The sequence below is a fragment of the Diadema antillarum genome, unplaced genomic scaffold, assembly GCF_040938485.1.
Source record: "Diadema antillarum isolate AM-2024a unplaced genomic scaffold, OU_Dant_1.0 seq00000439_RagTag, whole genome shotgun sequence".
Taxonomy (NCBI): domain Eukaryota; kingdom Metazoa; phylum Echinodermata; class Echinoidea; order Diadematoida; family Diadematidae; genus Diadema; species Diadema antillarum.
Genome location: NW_027271415.1, coordinates 47,166 through 67,765, shown reverse-complemented (window position 1 = coordinate 67,765; position 20,600 = coordinate 47,166). Strand labels below are relative to the sequence as shown.

The 20,600-nt window shown below is 38.1% G+C and overlaps 3 protein-coding genes across 4 annotated transcripts in view; 1 reads left to right on the top strand and 2 right to left on the bottom strand.

The window, feature by feature from the left end:
- Nucleotides 1-20,600, bottom strand: part of LOC139732605 (beta-1,3-N-acetylglucosaminyltransferase radical fringe-like) — a 112,415-nt gene that overhangs the window by 68,581 nt on the left and 23,234 nt on the right. The gene's annotated exons all lie outside the window — the stretch shown is intronic.
- Nucleotides 4,739-13,048, top strand: LOC139732603 (uncharacterized). 2 transcript variants are annotated; one of them, XM_071643461.1, is made up of 6 exons: nt 4,739-5,147; nt 6,771-8,622; nt 9,365-9,511; nt 9,952-10,152; nt 11,234-11,366; nt 11,878-13,048. In XM_071643461.1, exons 2-6 carry the CDS (start codon nt 6,778-6,780, stop codon nt 12,162-12,164), a joined length of 2,613 nt encoding a protein of 870 aa, XP_071499562.1. In that variant the 5' UTR covers nt 4,739-5,147; nt 6,771-6,777; the 3' UTR covers nt 12,165-13,048. The 2 variants fall into 2 exon arrangements, with proteins under 2 accessions (XP_071499562.1, XP_071499561.1); XM_071643460.1 differs by lacking the exon at nt 4,739-5,147 and having other exon boundaries at nt 6,557-8,622.
- On the bottom strand, nt 16,488-19,409 carry LOC139732607 (uncharacterized). Its single transcript, XM_071643464.1, has 3 exons — nt 19,130-19,409; nt 18,179-18,283; nt 16,488-17,515 (listed from the first exon to the last, which is right to left on the bottom strand). The coding sequence occupies exons 1-3, from the start codon at nt 19,314-19,316 to the stop codon at nt 16,488-16,490; spliced, it is 1,320 nt and encodes a 439-aa protein (XP_071499565.1). The 5' UTR covers nt 19,317-19,409.

Below are 20,600 nucleotides of genomic sequence, written 5' to 3'. Positions count from 1 at the left end.
GTGACTGCGTAAAGTCATACTTAAGGCATGAAACATTAGTTAAGCTCTGCTTGATTCCCCCCCCCCTTTTTTTTGTTTGTAGAAGCATCCCTTCTTCTTCATATTCTTTGTCCATATGAAAGCTGGAATTTTCCATGAGCTAACTTTGTGACCTCTCATTGCTCTGATTTGTCAAAGAACCCCACAATACTTTTATTTGTTCAAACATGACTTGCAAGAGCCAAATAAACCTCTTTCATTTCTCACTTGGTAACATAATGGTTGGAGTATTGAGTCATGGCACCAGACTGAAGGGCTGTCTAGTTTCTTATCAAGTCTGTATATCAATTCTGTACATCTTCAGCAGCCTCCAAAGCATAAAATGAATTCATTGATCCTTATAGTATACTTCAACTTGGTCAAGAATATAACGTCTTTGTAGATGGAAGAATTAGAGAGGAGATAGCATGCAGCATCTATAACAGCTACCTAAACAGGAATGTATGTGTATCTTAATCTGCTCCTAACCTCACATAGAAAAAAAAATGATTGTAACCATGTGTTGCTAATTACTAAATGAAAAGATACTGACATTACATTTCAAAATCAAAAACACAAATTTACACCTTTATACCTTAATGTTCTCTATGAATAATGTCTATTCAAACTGACCACGTAAACTGGCTCCACTGCCATTTGATGTAAACATACTTCCTTTGTTGTACAGTTTGTATACAAATCTACTGAATTGATCCTTTTTACAATGAATACTTCTGTGTACCAATACAGCTTTACAGACATAATTCATAGTCCTGTGTATAACAAGCAACTCTTGTAAGTATGCCGCACTCAACACTGCAGTAACAGGCTTTGGCTCTTCTAAAAGAAATCATTTAGTGAATCAAATCTATCAGAGCCAATTACTTATCTCTGTCCGACCCATGATTACCGGGGAAGAAATTTAATTTGGCAATTTGTGCCTTCTCACCTCCAACCGGACGGGGAAAGCAGAGTAGCGAGGGACAAAGAAATAAATCCATTGGATGACAGATTGCGGCTGTGGGGAAGGTTGCCTGGTTCGCCGGGTGATCATTACGGCCCACTACAGCCCAATTAGCCGTGAATCATAGTCAATTAAATATATGTGTGAAACAGTTGTCCATTCACATCAGCAATAGCTACAGCTGACCCCAATCAAATATTTATGTGTAAAATGTATCTTTCCCCCCCAAATGCTATACCACTTCTGTAAACCATCAATCATCAGCAAAGTCCCTTTGTTTATTCAATTATTTTCTTGTCACTAATACTTATGTTCAGTTTTCCTGTGCCCGAGAGCTTTAGAAATATGCAAAGTGTATTCAAGAATAATCGAATATCTTAACCCGTTGAGGACGGACTGGTTTTGCTACAACAAGCATTTCCCATAGACACCTGCCCGAGTATACTCGGGATTCATCCTCAACGGGTTAATGATACTTTCTTTGACGACAGATTGTAACATATATCTGAGAGAGCAATGTATTCATGAAACAAATACAGAATACATAATCATCTGTGGTGTGTGTGTGAACATCACATGTACCACCAGTGGCCAAGTAGTAGAGATTCCATTGCTTCCATAGCATGGTAATTTCCCACATATTTTATGGGGCCTATGTATGGTACATACCTGTGACACAGGCGATAGGTAACAATGCGTTCAGGTGTCAATGGATTACTGTGCATTGCAGATACTATACAATGTACATCACATTTCCTCTACACTCGACTATTAAATTTTCTTTAATCCCCATACTCTGAGACACTATTTTTTCTCCACAATCCATCATGAATTTATACTGATTTATAAAAGATCCACCAAAAGCAGAGAATCAATATCATGCCTATCTACAAACTCTTCTGCTTGCCATGTCTACTGTAGTAGTGCCTTTTTATTAAATTACCACATCAATTACTATGTCACAACTGCAATATCAATGCCATGCTCATTTTGATGACTTAAAGGGGATGGCTAGTAACCGATCAGTGGGAATCAGTGGGATGCTGAGGGATGATTGTTCCAATCCTTGTGGGATTCATTTAAGAGTACATTATATATCTACTGTTGTGTGAAAATTATTTGCTTCAGAACGGTCTCATATTCAAGTAATGTGGCGATTAATGCCCCGTCACTGACCAGGGACGCTTACCTGGAAACATTAAACTGGACATTACTTGAATATGAGACCATTCTGAAGCAAATAATTTTCACACAAGAATAGATATATAATGTACTCTTAAATTGGAACAATCATCCTCCAGCATTCCCACTGATTCCCACTGATCAGTTACTAGCCATCCCCTTTAAGTGTCTGCGAATTAAACCACTAATTTTTTTTTTTAATACATAAACATGAATTTTGCTGGTGTTCTTGAATAGAAAGCAAGTGAGAAGTACAAAGCAATATATGATTACAGTTTTGTGACCAATAAATTATTAAGAGGGGCCTGGGAGATAAACAATGGTCATTGGTCAGCCAATGATAAATGGTGGACAGTCAGGTGATGCTCAAAGGTCACTGCTCTCTGAATAATGCCTAATTTCCCATGATCAGTGGCTTTTTCCAAGATGTACTACCCTCATTCAAGACAACTTTCTTTCTCATTAGTTGATTCTCCTCTGAGAAATGCAAATGATGACATTTTGACCTCATGCTGATGAAGGTCACAGCAGAATGTGACCATAGGCCTGGGAGACTATGCACAGTACCATGATATTGGGAGGACATGTTGTGTACATATTCCACTTATCCCATACTGTCTGGATGCAGAGACTACCAACACCTTGAAAGAACACCATCAAATGCAACTCACGACCAATCAGAGACTACTAACAGTAGTCATTCAGCAGTGCAGACTAGTCTACACTACCAGCCCCTACTGTTGGAAGAATTGATGGACAATGCGCATCTGCGTCAATCTGCACAGGCCACAAGAACATTACGTGCTACCTCGATCGCACCTCGTCATTCCTTAAATCAACTGGGGTCGGCTCATGCCTACGTGGAACCCGCTCTGCCGAGCAATAAGGACCAAAAATTACACCATCGGGAGGCGATGGCAACAAAAGGAATGTCAATATTTTGTGCTTGTGTTCATAGTCAGCTTTGCCCTTTGAACATCAACATCTGTGTCCTCAGCTCTGACACACCTTTGAGGTAGAGAAATCGCAAGACAAGTTCGGCACAAAGGAAGGAATTTTTCCCTGTGGTATGCGGAGCCACAGCTTTTTATTTGCCGTGGCTCTTTCACTAGCTGAGCTCTGCTCTTCCCTCATTGTAAAGAAGTCATCAATGGAAAACATATAAATCATGCTGTATTTTGTACAAAACACAAACAGCACACAATCCATGCATCATACAGATTTGATGATTCTTCCAGAACTCAAATATACTGCTACATATGTAGGACCTACCCACACCAGCACAAATTTGCTTAATACTGTTATCATCATATTTACTATTACTTCTAAAAAAATCACCATTTGGTTGCCTTTCTTCATACTCTTATCAACTTCAAATCAATTTTGTTTTATCACAAAAAATACTTATAAATCTGCTAATCAGGATCAAACAGACTAGTTCATGTATTTACTTCAAACACAGTCAAGTATTACCTGCAATAGCAATGTGTTGTGATTGAAGATTCGATTAATTCCTTGACGAGCATGAATTTCAGTAATCAATTTGCTTGATATAAACAAAACTTTTTGTTTACCTTTTTAGTGTTACATATGATCATTTACATGCAACAAAAATGAAGACATGAAATCTTGTAGGAAGGATTTAATCGTTCAACAGCATCCAAGGGCTTAACGAAGGGTCCATTGATGAAAAATATGAAATGAAGCGTGAGTAAATCTTCTGAGCACTCGGGCAAGACATAATGGGCGACCCAGCGTAGGGTCTCTTTCTCATTATGTCCCAATTACCCTGCAAATTAGTTCGCTCACGTGCTATCACTCCATCGAGGGTTGCTCTGAACAATGACCAGGTCTTTTTTTTTCTTTCCAGAGTGCGAGCGTGAGCATGCATGCCGGGGTACTGCAGTGCTGGGGTAATCATCGTGGGAATCTCGGCAGCAAAGACCCTGCATCCAGGCCTCTTCTATGCAAGCAAAACATGTCCATGCTCTCTTTAGATGTTTATTTGTAGATTTCTAGAGCACATCTCAGAGTGGTATTTCGAACATTGTATACTCACAGAATGGGTTGGCATTATTCATGTAGCTGCATTTTATTCAAAAAGATCTTTTTTTTCCCCCAAAGGACAATAGAATTTGAGTATCACTGGAAGTATTATATTGATAGCTAGTAATCCTGGCAGCCAGCCATATGTTTCTCTTTTTTTTTCTCTAATTACAGGCTTATTTCTAAAATTTTCTTGAGAAATTGCATTCTTTATCTCATGTCTAGAGTAATTGACTCCTCCCAAGTGTTAAATGTACAATAAACAAGACAAAGCTTTAATGGTTTTCTGCAAAAGAAAACAAAAGTTCCCTATCTCCAAGGATTGCCCAATAGCCCAAGGCAACTAAAACATAGTGGTGGGCATGTGTTAATGAATGAGCACTGGCCTGATATTTTAACCCATTCCATACTGAACTCTAAAATGCCCATATTATACTTTAATACGCAGGCCACCAGGTTCCTATAAGGAACGGGTTAAGTACGGGGTCGTGCAGATTTCCATTCTGGCAAAGTGGGTGAAACCATGGACCTAGCAAAAATGGACATTCAACGCAAAGATTTTATGACCTCCACCTGTTACCAGCTGTCAAAATCGCTGTCACTATCTTTACTTTCCCCTTGTATCGTTTTTACGACCTTTCGCCGGAGGCAATGTTTACACAAAGCCCTTTGAAGCGATGATAGTCACCGCACTTTCGCTGGCCCTCTATCGACGGATATTAGAAATGTCAAACCCGATTGTGTATGGTCATGGTGTTGTTTAGATTGTACATGGGTCCTACAATCACCCACAATGCATTGCATTACGTACATCCGCTTCTCCATTGTTGATTTCGATACACCAGAATTTCTTCTTGACAATCAGAAAAAAATCCCGCTAAATTTCGTCAATCCTGTGGAATTTTACATCCATATGAAAATCATCTTTCGAGCCAAGGTAAGTGCGTTTTTTTGCTTGGATGATGTAAGAAAATCATGTTTTTAAACGAAGTTTTGACGAACTTTCCGCACATTTCTCCGATGAATTTGTACCGCAGTGAGTTTGTTTACACTGTGATCTGTTCAGTGATGTAAGTCAAGTCGATGTGCGGTTGTTTGCGGTGTTACAAAAAACGCAGAATAGTAAGGCTATTTTCATGATTTTGCGAGTGTTTCATTGCGATGACGTAATGTTTACCGCCTCGGGAAGCGTATTTACGTACATATTTCGGGCGATGTAATCCGGAAATGACTACCTAACGTAACTAGTGGGTTAGGTCCAGTTTATGCCTTGGACTTGGTGGTTAAAATGTTTACAGTACCCCTTCCTAATTTTACGACTGTTAATCAGATTATGTCATGAGTATTGGAAGACAGTAGTCATAGTAGTACTCGGAGCTTGTACAGTGCTTAAACACATTATGTGAATGCTGTTAAAGTGTTAGTTACCTATCGCTGTGCACCAACATAACAGTCCCATCTATACCCTTTTGTGTGTGACCGTACAGTACTATTACGTGAATATTGAATGGTGATGGTGGTAGGCCCTAAATTTATTAGTAGTGAAGACATTGGTAGACAATATACACTCGAGGTGTACTCTGTACTCTTCCTCGTGGCGATATTCATATTGATTGTATAACCATGGACCTTGCTAGGTCCATGGTATAACTGTTATTAATGATGTTAGGATGCTATTCATGTGCCCTACACACCATTTCTAAACCTTTCCAAGGTATAAAGATCTGTAAAAGAATTCTGGTCTCAACTTCTAGTTCTATTGATTGGGCATTCATCTATTTTTTATTCGTCGGCCAGCAGCGCAGCGCAGTTACCGTACCGTAGACCAAATACCATTTTGAATTTACAATATAGATAGTTCTACATGTAAAATTGTACTTTTAATTTTAATCCCAGATTAAAGTAAAACCATATGATGGCAATCTAGACTCTACTCGGTAGATTTAGGTACAGTTTTACTTTTATGAATTTTCAGGGATTAAAGGGAAGTAGAATAGTTGTCTACAGTGCAGTGGTGGAGGGATAGATAGATTGTCAATGTCTAAAGTTAGAGGAGGTACATGTATAAGCGAAATCATAAATCAGTGTACTTTTTGTAGATATCTACGCATTATAATATCTTGAACTTTGGCCGACCAACTTCCACAAAAATAATCACAGTAATTCCTCTCTAGCTAGACATCTATATTTGATATTCATGTACCGTAGTTATGGGTAAACTCGGCCTAGCGGGTAAAGTCGGCCGCCAGCGCGCACAGTACATAAAATTGTACTGTGCGCGCTGGCGGCCGACTTTACCCGCTAGGCCGAGTTTACCCATAACTACGGTATGTAAATATAATTCTGTCCAAACTGGATGTTGGGAAGCATTGAATGCAACATTGATTTACTTGTCGATGCTCTTATGATAAAACGTCCAACATAAAAAGGTCTTAATATCTATATCTGAATCAAATATGTGGTCCACTGTTCAATATGTTAAATGTCAGGGATTAACAAGACATTATTGCACCTTGGAAAATTTTGTGATAATTTTTTTTTTATCTTGTTTCTTTTGAAGCTCCATCATGGCATCCAGGCATAAGCGAATTCTAGAGCAGTACTGTCGTCTTTGCGGGCAGAAGAAGGCAGCAACTTCAAATCCACAGGACAGAAAGCCATGCCACAAAGAGAAGTATGACAAAGCAATCAAGGAGGTGTTTGATCTTGACGTGTGTGATGAGGACTGTAACATATTTCCACCATACCTTTGCAGAGCATGCGAGATGAAATTGTACCGCCACAAAGAAATGAAAAAGCAAAAGAAAACTTTCACCATCACTGTTTCCGTCAAGCAATTTCAAGCTCACAATGATGCTGGATGTGAAATTTGTTCAAGTGAGGATTTTCTTCCAATAGAAGACATAAAGAGATCAGGGAAAAAAGCCTCAGAGGAATGTGGATTTTCTGTTAGCTGGCAACCAGACAGAAGCCTGTTCTTTTCTGTTTGTGTTAAGGAAGAGAGCCTTACGGTGCCAAAGTGCATTACGCTGTATAATGATGGTACATGGGATGTTTCCATTGTTGGTCAAAAACTTGACTGTACAAACGACGTCGTACAAGGCATTCCCAAAGTTCTTGATGAACAATCTGTTCAACTTTTAGTTAGAAATGTGTCACAAGCTCAAATATGCAAGGGGAATGCGGACTTTGTCTCATTTGTGAAAGAAAAGGCCATTCAAGGATATATTGTTGACTTCTACCAGTCTGTCGAGACTGTGAGAAGCACAAACTGCAGACTGGTAGTATGCAGTGATGCAGATAAATGCAGCGTCTGTACAATACAGAGAAGTGATTTGATATCAATGAGAAACAGAAAGAAAATGGCCTCACCAATGAAAGCAAGAGTATCCTCAAAAGCAAAACTCCACACACTGACGAAGAGACAATTAATCAAGCGTGCCAAAAACTTACAGAGAGATCGTGTGAAGGTGAAGCAGCAGCAAAAAAGACTGAAGGACAGGGTGCAACAAATGTTTGAACACGAGAGTGTTGTACTGAAAGAAAATTCAACAAAATGCATTGAGAAAGTTGTGGAGCAAGCTTCAGAGGAAATAGAAAAACTGTTGGAGAAGGACTCGCCACAACAAGTTTTATGGCAGGAGCAGATGAAAGTTCTCAAACTACCTGATAGGAAACAAGTTCGATGGCACCCAACTATCATCCGCTGGGCTATTGCAATCCATAGTAAATCCCCTGCAGCGTATAAACTGATCAAAGACAGCGGTTTTATGATTTTGCCTGCAATTGGAACACTACATAGATACACACATTTCGCTGATGCAAAGACGGGTGTGCATTGTGATATTATACAGCAGATGTTGGAGGAAGTGAGTTTAGAAAAAGACTGGCAGAGAAACGTAACCCTCGTCTGTGACGAAATGAAAGTGAAGTCTGGACTGGCATATTCAACTTCAACTGGACAACTACTCGGTTTTGTTGATGTCGGCGACATAAACAATGAGTTCCGGGAATTTGAAACACAAGTCAAGAAAGACTCTTCCAGTGAACTAGCTTCTCATGCCTTTGTGATAATGGTTCGTGGTTTATTTTGTTCTATGAAACAAGCCGTGGCATTTTTTCCCACATCTACTCTTCGCAGTGGGGAAATCTATGATTGTGTTATGCGAACTGTTCTAAAAGTCGAAACAGCTGGACTGAAAGTACGAGCGATTGTATCAGATGGTGCATCATGCAATCGAAAATTTTATAAGATGTGCATGGTGCATGGAGATGGTTATGGACATTATACCATGAATCCTGCCGAGACTGACAGAAAGATATACTTTTTCTGCGATGTGCCACATCTGCTGAAAACTTCACGAAATAACCTGGAAAATTCTGGTTTCAACCGACAAAGCAGAAATCTGCAAGTGAGTAATTTTTTTTTGTGTGTTTTCCCTTTGAGATTCTGTAGTCTATCTCTTTCATCCAATCCAATCAACCCTTTTCAAAATTGTCTTCCTCCAAGTCCTGTCTCTAAAATTTCTTCTTGAAATTTGCTTTTACTCTCTCAATGTTCCATTCATGTACATGTAATGATTGTAATAGGTATTATATATTAATGAATTATGTAAGTTGTGTTCCACATTTTTTCATTCATAATTAATGTGCTTGTTTTCTGTTGTATCAAACCAACCTTGTTAATGAAATACAGTATGTACAATTCAGCAATTTTTAAAACTCATCTTAAATGCTGATGAAGGGTCATTGTTTCGAAATTGCAAAGCAAAATGCCAACACTGATTTAAAAGATGCTTAAAGACCCATTATGCATTGTAATTGTACAATTTTTGTTTTTATTTTATTTCCTTCTGTTGCATCTCTGCTGTCTTAGCTGAATTTTCATGCAAGTAACTTTATGGGAATGTGTAATTGAGGCCAAAGTCTTGATCAAAAACTTCATAAACTTCACACATGCCTCAGCAACCTAAAATTCTTATTTTATTTATGGAATATTTTTACATGTGTGTGCATGATCATCTATAATAGTCTTCCAATTTCAAATATTAGATCTTATATATTTAAATGAATCTTACCTTTAATGAACATTTACCAAAATTTTTTATTTCTTGAATGTTGATTGATTTTATTTCATTTTGTATTTTTATCTAGATTGGAGAGAAACACATACGCTGGACTCACCTCATTCAGCTGTATGAGTGGGACTCTTCTTCTGACCTTCGACTTCTTCCGAGATTGACGCCCGAGCACCTCTATCTAAACCCATCCCTTCGCATGAGAGTAAAACTGGCCACTCAGGTGAGCAAAAATTTCTTTAGTTTATGATACCATATCCAAAACCAAACAAAATAAAAGTGAATATCCAAATTGCATATATTTTTCTTTTCTTGCACATGTTAACTAGATGTTGATAATCAATTTTTGAATAAAACATTGTAATTATGTTTTCATCTTTATTTTTCTCTTAGATACTTACTTTTGTTTATTCACTTGTAGAGATTAACATTCAAAGCATGAAACTCTTTGTTGCATTAGATATTTGACTTGCCCAAATTGTATGTACAGTGTACTAGAAATGTTTTAGATTATTATGCATGTAGAGCAGAAAACAACATATAGCAGTAAAATTTGTGTGTGTGTGTGTGTGTGTTTTGTGTGCAGGTATACACAGAAGTGTTTTTTGTTGTTATTTTTAATAATGCCTTTTCGTATGTGATTATTTTTATTAACTTTTTTAGGTGCTGAGCCAGTCTGTAGCGAATGCTTTCAAACTTATGAGCCAAAAGACAGGGGACACCTCTACGGATGGAACCAGGCAGTACGTTGAGATGTTCAACAAGTTCTTCGATTGCCTTAATGTATCAACTGTGTCGGAGGGTCAGAGAAAGAGAAACCCCAACATGATGCCCTACCGATCTGTGAATGACAGTAGATTTGAGGTAAGATAAATGCTTGTGTAGTAATTGTTGGATTTTGTCAAGGTTAACAACCAGTACCAATCTTTAATTTACAATCTCAAATCATATTGAACAAACATGAAATGTATGAATACATCTCAGCCCACAAGCTCCTTTGAATGCATTGAAGACTTATTTCTTTCATTGAAGCCTTTGTTTGAATTTTCTTGAAAGTACAGTGTACAGGGGAAACTCGATATCGAGATGGTCAGGACCGAGTCATTTTCCTTGTTATAGCCGATATCTCGTTACATCAGTAGGCATGAAAGAAAGCATAACATAGAGACATTAATTTGCACATGTGGGACTACCCATCATATGTGTGTGAGGGAATTACTCACCTTGATGGATAAGAAGATGTTTTTCGCCAATGAAATCAAATACATTGTGTAATATCAAGAATGTGTTTCTTATTAATTGCAGATGTTTGAATTTGTAAATCTAGAGTTTGCAATGGTATGGGAGTTTGTTGTGTGTTGAAAGCTTGAATATGGTCTGCATAGTGCACAATGCTGTGTGTGTATGTGACACAAAAAGCCGACCACAGCATCAGATAGCCGCACACCTAAACGTTATGATAATGTCATGTATGTCAGTATGTATGTATGTATGTATGTATGTCAGTGCGGTGCTAGCTGTAGAGTGCACTGAAGATAATACTTGTATGTGTGTACAAGACAGTTTTTGGCACATCAAGCTTTTGCGTATATGAACCATGCATGTATGAACCTATGCATGTATGATCTTGGAACATGATCGATAGCACAGGCTAAGTAAAGCTTTACCTGAAGACATTTTGTTTTACCTTGCTATAACAGTTTTGATTGGCAATGTTTTTCTTTGTTTGGAAATCACAAAATCTATCTCGTTATAGCAGTTATTTCGTTATAGGCGATCTCACTATAAGAGTAGCATTTTACACAGACTTGTGTGGAAAGACATTTGGGACAGGGAAAATTTCCTCGTAATAACCAATATCTCGTTATAGCACTCATCGTTAAGAGTGAGTTTCTCCTGTAATTAATCAAGAGTCTATTTGTTTCATATATTTGTTTCATTACAGTGGCTCACTGATGTCTTCCTGCGGTACATCAAAGACTGGGAACAAGGAATTGCAGACACACCCAACCTGAGTGCACTTGAAAGAGAGCGGAGATGCATCAGTAAGGAGACAAGAGAAGGCCTACGAATTACTGGTAAGCTGAAATTTTTTCTTCTCCTTAAATGCTACATGTATAATATCTTTGTTTAAATGAGCATTACCAAAAGTTGTTGATGTATTGGCATGAACCATTGAAAGGACTTCAACATTTCATGAAACATAAGATTATGTGTCATGCTGTTTACATCTCAGAGCACAAGTACATAAATAATTTCTCTAAGCCTGTGAAAAGGTATTTGTAACCGTGGACCTACAGTGGTATAACCATTGATTATGATATAACCAGGGACCTTCAAAGTAACAAACCCTGTTTGTGATGATTCTTTTATTTTATTAAAGTAATGAACCTTGTAGGTCCATGACAAAACCAAGTATATTGGGGTATACATGTATAGTTATTCACGTTCTACCAATTCAATGAATGTCTTTACTTTCATGGACCTACAATTGTAGGTGCATGGTACTATTTGGTTTAGATTTAATGCATAAAGTATATATTTTTATTTATATTTATTTTATTGTGCTTTATTGCATTTGTTTTCCAGTGGCATCGTTTGTTGCATGTACTAAAGAGCTTCTTCAGGAAGGAGTGGAGTATGTGCTGTCCGAAAAATTCTCACAGGATCCGATTGAAGAGTACTTCTCTAAACAGAGACGAGCAGGGGGATCCAGTGACAATCCCACGGTGCAGCAAGTTGCCAACAACATGCTGACGTTCCAGGTCGCTGGTGCTGCAGTTAGAGCATCGACATTTGGGAATGTCACGAAGAGAGGTGGAACAGAAGGAATCCCTAGTCTTCCTCTTCCCAAAAGGAAAAAGCACAAGAAGTGAAAACAGTGGGAACGCGATATAACGAAATGGTTGGGACCGAGTCGTTTTCTTCGTTATAGCAGATATCTCAGTAGGCATAAAAAGAAAGCATAACATAAAGACATTAATTTGCACATGTGGGACTACCCATCATCTCTCAATCAATACTGATAACTTGGTAATGTGTGTGAGGGAATTACTCACCTTTATGGGTATAAGACGATGTTTTTTCGCCAATGAAATCCAATATCAAGAATGTGTTTCTTATTAATTGCAGATATTTGAATTTGTAAATTTATTCTAGCTTGCGATTGTGTCACAATCGTCTCTGGATTGTTATGTGATTATGACAAGCATGTGTTGTGTGTGGAAAGCTTGAATGATATGGTCTGCACATTGCACAAGGCTGTGTGTGTATATGACACATTCTGTATTTATGTACATTATGACTGCATGTGTTAAGATGGGGAATTCCCTATGTAGAAAACCAATCACAGCATCAAATTGTCTTACACCTACTAAATGTCATAATGATGTCATGTATGCATCGATAAGCCCTGTCCCACCTCATTTTCTGCATGTATCAGTGCGCACGCACACACACACACACACACAATCACGTACCACGTACAACCTGCAGCGCTAGCTGGAGGGCACTGAAGAAATGTGTGTACATGACAGTTTTTGGCGCATCGATCGAGATCTCGGAACATGATCGATAGCACAGGCGAAGTAAAGTTTTACCCGAAGACATTTTGCTTTACCTTGCTATAACAGGTTTGATTGGCAACATTTTTCTTTGTTTGGAAATCACAAAATTTATCTTGATATAGCAGTTATTTTGTTATAGCAGATCTCACTATAAGAATAGCATTTTACATAGACTTGTGTGGAAGGAAATTTGGGACCAGGAAATCAAACCTAAGTTGGGTATCAGCCAATCAGAATCAAGCATTTTGAGACTTTTTATTGTCTGACATGGGTTTGATTTCGGCTTATGTGTAACAGAGTCCTGGTGTGGTTCTCAGTATGTAAATGAAGTTTTGATGTTTCTGGAAAAGTTGTCTTTTTTTACTATTGAAGAACTATTGATGTTCACATTAGTTCACTTCAGTGGCATACCATGGGTCAATGGATTTTACATGTATATACATGCACCCCCCCCCCCCCAAGTCATGCCACTGGTTATAAAGAACCTTTAAAAATTGATCTAAATGTGAATGTAAAATAGTTCAACTGTGTTGATAGAATTTCAGGTGAAATTACATGTGCTCAGGACCAGTTGAAAGTGAAATGAAAGTCTGAAATATGTGTTTACATGTACAAGGTTGGATTTTATGTCAGGTTTGTCAGCTTTATGCCTTGATAATCCATGTGAAAATTTCAACCCTATCAGACTCATTATGTAGGGTATGAATGAAAATATATGAAAAGTAATGCTATCATTCTGTTGTAAATGTAAATATGTATTTTTCATTCACTGTCTTTTTTTTTAAAGTAAAGCTAGTGCAATATTACAGCTTCTGATTTCCCATCTGCCTATCTTTTTTTTAGCAGTATTATTTTTTTCTTTCACCATTAGACTTCATTATTTAGCATTTCTGCTTTCTCCCCTTGGTACCTTTAAAATTCATCCCTTTATGCAGTTGGTACCTTTAAAATTCAGCTCTTTTGTAGACACCTCCTGCCTAATCACCTTCAGTCAAGGTTTAGAAAGAAAAAAAAATTGAGATGTCAAACGGTAACGAGACAGCACAGTTTAGGTGTTATTTAACTTACATGTATATACAAGTGTACAGTGTATGTGTAACTGATTGCAGGCTAAAGTGGAATTTAAAATGAATTGAACTGGTCTTGTTGAGGTTTTCATTAGATTTAGAACTAATCGTCTACACACGAATCAGTCCCTCATTCATCGTGTGTATATACATTGTATATGGACCATTTTGACTGATGAGTCCGTTTGTGTGATCGCCAACAAAAATGTACATATTTAATTGTCCATATGTGAAGTATACAAGACGTGTTTAGTACTTATGCAAACACAAAAGGAAAGAGGAAAGACTTCATTTTAATCAGTCATGTTTTATCAAAGAGCTGTAGCTTCGTTGGTTTTATTCACATACTCTTGAAATACATGGAATTATATGTGTGTACAGAAGTACATTTGCAAAGCTACTGGAGTGTACAGCGTAAATGTCAAAACTGCCTGTCACTACTAGGGACCTCCAAAACCAGGCACTTGACAAAATAATGTTGAGAAGGATCCCACCATGTGCAAATTAAGTATTGCACTACTGTGCTGGATAGTGTAATGTTTGATAGCCTACTGTACAGTACACATACTTATACTGAAACAAATCAAATAATGTTCAGTGAACAGAACCCAAAATTGTTGCTCATTGCTTGAATTATGTACCATAATGTACTTTACATTGTACTCACTGGTCATAAGAAATGATTTCAGTTGCCATTTGTGTTTTCAGTACAATTGGGTCATGCATGTACAGCCAGTTAATATGAACAATGAGTCTATATTATACATTTTAGAATAATAACTTTGTTTTTACTGCAGAACTGAGGTCATAATTTCAGTGTCGCCTCATTTCAGCTCTAGTTTACATCAATCAAATGGATATTTCTATGAATTGTCCCTTCAACTATTCTTTAATAAATTAAACCATGGAAATAAATGTTTGATGAATGTGTTTAAGAAAAAAAAAAGAAATACACCTGTTGGCTATGTAAATCAAACCTGTATTTGTAATGAGACAAAAACAGAATGCAAATTTGTACCAAATTTGTACTGTACATGTACACTCCTTTGTTTCTGCTCATAAATGTTCAGATTGAAGAGTGATTCATTAAAAACATCCTGAAGTGCATATGTGATTCATGAATAGATGACTAACTTGTTTGCAATGGGGATCTGTGCTACAATTAAATCTTCCAGGTGTACACTATTGTACATGTGACTCATTATGCTATACCATGGCAAGAGTGCATTAAATTTTACTTTTTTGCACATTTTGTTTGCAATTTTTCCTATCTTATACTTCCTGTATTATTATGTAATCTGTATTTACAATAATATAATATTTAATAATATGTATATACATATAGTGTGTATATATATTTTTTATATATACACTGTATATGTAATATATAATATGGTGTATACACTTCTTTTCATAACAGAATATACACATTAGCCATGCACAAGAAACAATGGCACCTTACCAAATTTGTATTCCTTCTTTCATATTGAATAGCTTTACTCATCTTCAAGATTTACTATACATGTACAGTGTAAGAGTGAGTGTACAAGTACATACAGACATGGACCTACAATACAGTCAACCTTGTTTCAGCTGAACTCTCACAAGTTGAATAATCATCTAAGTTGATCTTTTCAAGTCCTCTTCTCTTTGTATTCAATTGATTTCAATCCCTCATAAATTGAATGTTCTCGTAAGTCGGAGCTCTTGCTCCAGTCCAAATGAGATAAGACTTGCATGTTCACATTGTACCGGTAATAAGCAATGTTGACTGAATTTCTATCTTGTAATGTAAGGATGGGTGTAAATGGAATATTTCCAAGCAGTTTTACACACTTACAAATGCTGAATGGGTATGCAGAAGACTTTTAACAAATCTTTGGGACCAGAAAGAATACTATAATTTGATACATTGAATTTTAGTTTTGTATCTGGGATTCACAGTTGCAAAAACAATGGAATACAGTTAAACACTGAAAGTCTTGGAGTGGTTTGACATCAATGCTAACCCGGGGCCAGCAAAAACAAAAGTCGGCAATCAAAACTCTTGAAAAGCCTTCCTTTTTTCCTTCCTGATCGGTTCACCAACAAGTTAACACTAAGTCCTAAATTTTTGTTTCATGTTCACTTGTTTTGTGGCCATCAAATTTGCTTGGTGGGCCACCAAAATTTTGAAATTAATGTTGATGAATTTGGTGGCCCGATTGGGCCACAAAGGAAAAAAGACTTGCACTCATAGTACAGAGCTTTTGTGAAACCTGCATTTTCTTTATAATGAGAGTCTATTTTCCAAAATCCATCAATAACATTCTTTATGTATTATAATTATGCATAAACACATTAATTAAAAATTGTCATTTCCTAACAACATATACCACTGCCTTAATCGATGGTAGGATATGAGAACCACAGTATAGATCAATCTATATAACATGGACATCAATTACATGGACTTACTAACATGTAAATTGTTCATATATTAAAATAGGACACCTAGCAGTTTTGGCTTAAAACTAGTGCATGGATTTCCAGAAATCTACGTTCCTGAGCAAATGATAGAATTTGTTCATTTCTTCACAAGTTCTTTGCGAAGGCTCTTCTCCCCTTTCAAAGATGTCTTTTTAGTCTTCTGCACTAAATTAGAAGCCTTCACAAAAGCATGGATTCTTATTTTTGTCCAGTAATTGATGATAGTCAGAAATAATGGTTGCATGTTCGTCTTGTGGGAGCAGGGTGCCGTCAACGTATTCCATAATTGCAAAACATGTTTGTCCTTTGCACACTTTTCTGTTATGGTGTCCCTAACATTAACATTTTTCATGGCATTCAAGTTGCTCCTTGCAAGAAATCCTTTGGATGCGGTCTCCATGGCCCAAAAAAGTCTGAAAACGTCATCGGTGACGCAAAATAGCCCTCCTCTATTTTGCATTTCGATCCATGCCACAGTGTACGATAGAAATGATGGAGCCATGGTTTTGCCATCTTCTGTCGCCTTCCAAGACTGCAAGATTGCTGCGTACTCCTTGGCCAAAGACTGCTTGGAACGTCTGTATCGCTTCAGGAGGGCATACGGGACAAATCCAGCAATGTACCGTAGCACCTGGGCATCATGGTCACCGTCATTAGGTTCACCTTCCTTTGTCATTTGTTCGGGTCTCTGGTGTCCTCCTACTCGCACAACTATCAAGTCCAGCAGTTTCTCCAGCATATGCTGATACAATATATTGTCAACAATTGATATAGGATGAAATTCATTCATGGCGAGAAATGAATCCCAATGTTTCTTACTCTCTTTGGACATGCGAAATTCATGGAACTTTTTGAACGTGTCATCTTGGAGAGCTGGTCCGATTGGGGTTTTACTTAAGCTGCCAACCAAGTCCAACAAACATATGATGTACTCGCCAAGGCACTCAAAGGAGTCTGTGCTTTCTTTTGAGAGGATGTTGGATGCCAGCTTCCGTACATCACCACCATAGCCATACTTCCCAGAAAACTGGTCGTCACTTGAAACGCCTTCTAATATCCCTTTCACGATGTCCTTGCGCGAAGATTGAAGATCCTCCCTGGCCTCGGGTGGCAGTACAAAGTATGCTGTTGGAAGGTTAGAAACAAAATATATATTTGTATTCACCTATAATGCAAGAGCAATCTAGATTACAAGTATTTTTAAATTTGTGCATAAGCAGGGATGGCAGAATGTTTTTGAAAGTGGAGGGGCCAATTAGACAAGGGGCATCGAAACTTGCTTGTGTGTGCAATGTGTAATATTTCTAGTTTGCAAGAAAAAAACGTTGGCGGGACAAGATTATACTGTAGATACATACATGCATGTATATATATATTCTTTCTTTTTTTAAAACCAGGCCCTTAATTGATATTGAATCTCTAATTTTTTACAAATTATTTTTCTCAACAAACTCAAAATGGAGATATCCTACTCAAGAAACGAGACAGCCACGCCCTCGTGCAGTAAATTGTGTATACACGACACTGTGAACCAACCTTTGACATTTTGAAAATATGATGGAACAAAATAACTACATGTAGAAATTTGCTGGAAAAGTATTGATGGTTATGACATTTCTTTAAATGACACATCAGCCAGAACGCTGGCATGGCAGCTTTCTGGTTCTCAATCATTACTATGACAACAAAGGACTGGACTCTATACATGTACAGTATTTACAAGTTGGAAGTTGCAGAGTAAAAAAAAAATGAAATTGCATGATTAATAAGAAAAAGATTATTACATACCTTTTGTAGTTGAAGTTCTAACAGGTTTATCAGAACTTGTTGTGGTCGAGCTTGACTTCTTCTTTTTCTTTGTTTTTGGTTCATCTGAAGGGGAAGATGCTGAGCCTAGCAGATAAAAGCACAAAAGATATACCAATATGTAACTTATTAGTGTTACGATATAAAACAAACAGTTCTTAATTTACAGTTCATATATTGCATTTTTTCAGACAAATCATTTTTATTTCACATCTCAGTCTAGATCATATTCCGAGTATCACTCTGAATTTTTACATTTGTTCAGACTCTAGTACCAATGATATTTTCATTATTTGCAATTAAGCCTGTGGGATGTGGCTGAGCTTTCATTTTATTCTGTTACTCCACGGCATATGGCAACAACAAGTCAAAATGACAAAAGACGCAGCAGGATACAACTCGTGTTGATCTTGAAGTACAATTTAAAATTCAACTGGCTAAGGCTGAGCCTACTACTACTAGTAAAGTGTACTACAACTAAAGGTACGTGTCTACGGTAAAGCTTAACAAAGCCACGTGAATACTCCAATCTTGAGTGATACATGTGTAGGCCTACACACCATTAAAACAAAGGCAAAACAACAACCACACCTACTACCAGCTAAGATACGTACTGACTACCGCCGTACCGGTGATGCCGGACGGTGTACAGTATGTGCTCAGCTAGCTACTACAGTACAGGGTAGGGCAATTCTTAATATTCTTATAAACAGTGTAAACTTAATAACTTAATCATTACATCTAGCTTTCTAGGAAACATACTATTTTGTTCCAAAACAGGCAGACATACAATTCTGAGACTTGCAATGTTTACAAGTCTATCCATTTTGTGTAACTTGGCAATTCATTTTGTGTAACTTGACGTTTGCCGGTTTGACGCTGGGTACATCACGAATATCAGTACCAGGGACTACATTATATTTGACTACTTACCGGTACTTGCAGAAGTTGACGCTACGCGAGCGCGAGCGTCCTCCCCATGACTTTCACCAGCAAAGCCGGTGATTTCAGGCGAGGAAACTCCGATTTCGTCTTCCTGAGGATGAAGAACAAGATCATTCCAATCTTCTACATCTTCTATGCTGATATCAGAATAATCTTCGGAGATAAAATTTGCCATGATGATTAATTCTTAGACGACGCGATCGATGTTGTAAACTCACATAACATACCTGTAAGAGCGTAACAGCATACTCTGTACAGTATGATGATATAATGCTCGACGGAGTACGCTGCTGCCCGATGAGCTCTATTGCACCGTATGTCAATGCATGCACGGATACACACTCTGAGGAGCAGCGCACATTGATGACTCATCCCTCTCAAGTGACAGCTTGCGGTTTATGGGCCCCGTGAGGATTACTAGCTGTCAGCACTGGCGATCGAGCTGCTGATAAGAATCAGCGGTGACTATCATTACTTCAAAAGGATCCTTGAGTTGAATGTCCATTTTTGCTAGGTCCATGGTGAAACCAACATCGTTTTGCATGGTCCTAATGTAAATGCAACATATATGGAACCTTCATCATGGATATTCCAAGGAGGGAAATGAATCCCATCCAAAGGACTAGGTGAGTTTTTCTTTGCCTCAACGACTTCCCAAGGCTTGCCATAGGTGTGGCTGGTTAACTCTTTCAGTCCCATCAGGATCATGCACATATTAAAGCTCAATAGGATTTTAGGCCAGAAGGCGCTGAAAGGATTAAGGTCTTTTTTGGGGTTGTATTCTGAAGCTGGAGTCTTTACAGTGAGCAGCATAGAGAGGGGGGAGAGAGAGGGGTGCAGATTAGGATTACCCATTTATCCTGTACTCCAGATTCCCCCCTCAATTTTCTCACCATTCAATTACACGCACAAGCATACACCCTACACGTGGGAAAGGACTTCTCTCCTATGTGCCCCTTTGACTATTTAAATGCCCCTACTCTCTGTCTCTCTCCCTACCCAAAGTATTCCGGCCATCTTTAAATGCCTCTCTGAGCAAGCCCCCCCCCCCCCCCCCCCCCCCCATGCACCCCTCGTGCTCCAGCCCCCAATCATGCCTCTGTGCCTGGCCAATGTAAGCCGAGACCAACATCCCAAAACCGATAGCGGAGATACACAAATGCAAGGAAACTACCTCTACATGGGCCTTTTCAGTCACTAATTTCTTGGGCGATTTTCTTTTGAAGAGGGCAGCACACTCCATTGTTCCTTTAAGATGTGTGACCAAGAGGCTCCCTTCTAATGCCCCCCCCCCCCCCCCTCAAATCTGTGCCAGATCCCCGAGTAAAGAGTTCCCCTGTATTATTTGTCCTCTGGCTGCAATAAGGTTCACATCATTTGATCATTCCCACTCGAAAATATTTGCCTCACCACTGCAGATTTACAGCTACCATAGATATAGCAAGGTGGTATAAAATTT

Excerpts from the sequence above, each read along its gene's own strand:
- LOC139732607 (XM_071643464.1), bottom strand. The coding sequence starts at position 19,316 with ATGGCAAATTTTATCTCCGAAGATTATTCTGATATCAGCATAGAAGAT. Across the intron at positions 18,284-19,129 it reads GTCAACTTCTGCAAGTACCG|GCTCAGCATCTTCCCCTTCA; the intron begins GTAAGTAGTCAA and ends TTTATCTGCTAG. Across the intron at positions 17,516-18,178 it reads TAGAACTTCAACTACAAAAG|CATACTTTGTACTGCCACCC; the intron begins GTATGTAATAAT and ends ACCTTCCAACAG.
- LOC139732603 (XM_071643461.1), top strand. The coding sequence starts at position 6,778 with ATGGCATCCAGGCATAAGCGAATTCTAGAGCAGTACTGTCGTCTTTGC. Across the intron at positions 8,623-9,364 it reads GACAAAGCAGAAATCTGCAA|ATTGGAGAGAAACACATACG; the intron begins GTGAGTAATTTT and ends ATTTTTATCTAG. Across the intron at positions 10,153-11,233 it reads TGAATGACAGTAGATTTGAG|TGGCTCACTGATGTCTTCCT; the intron begins GTAAGATAAATG and ends GTTTCATTACAG.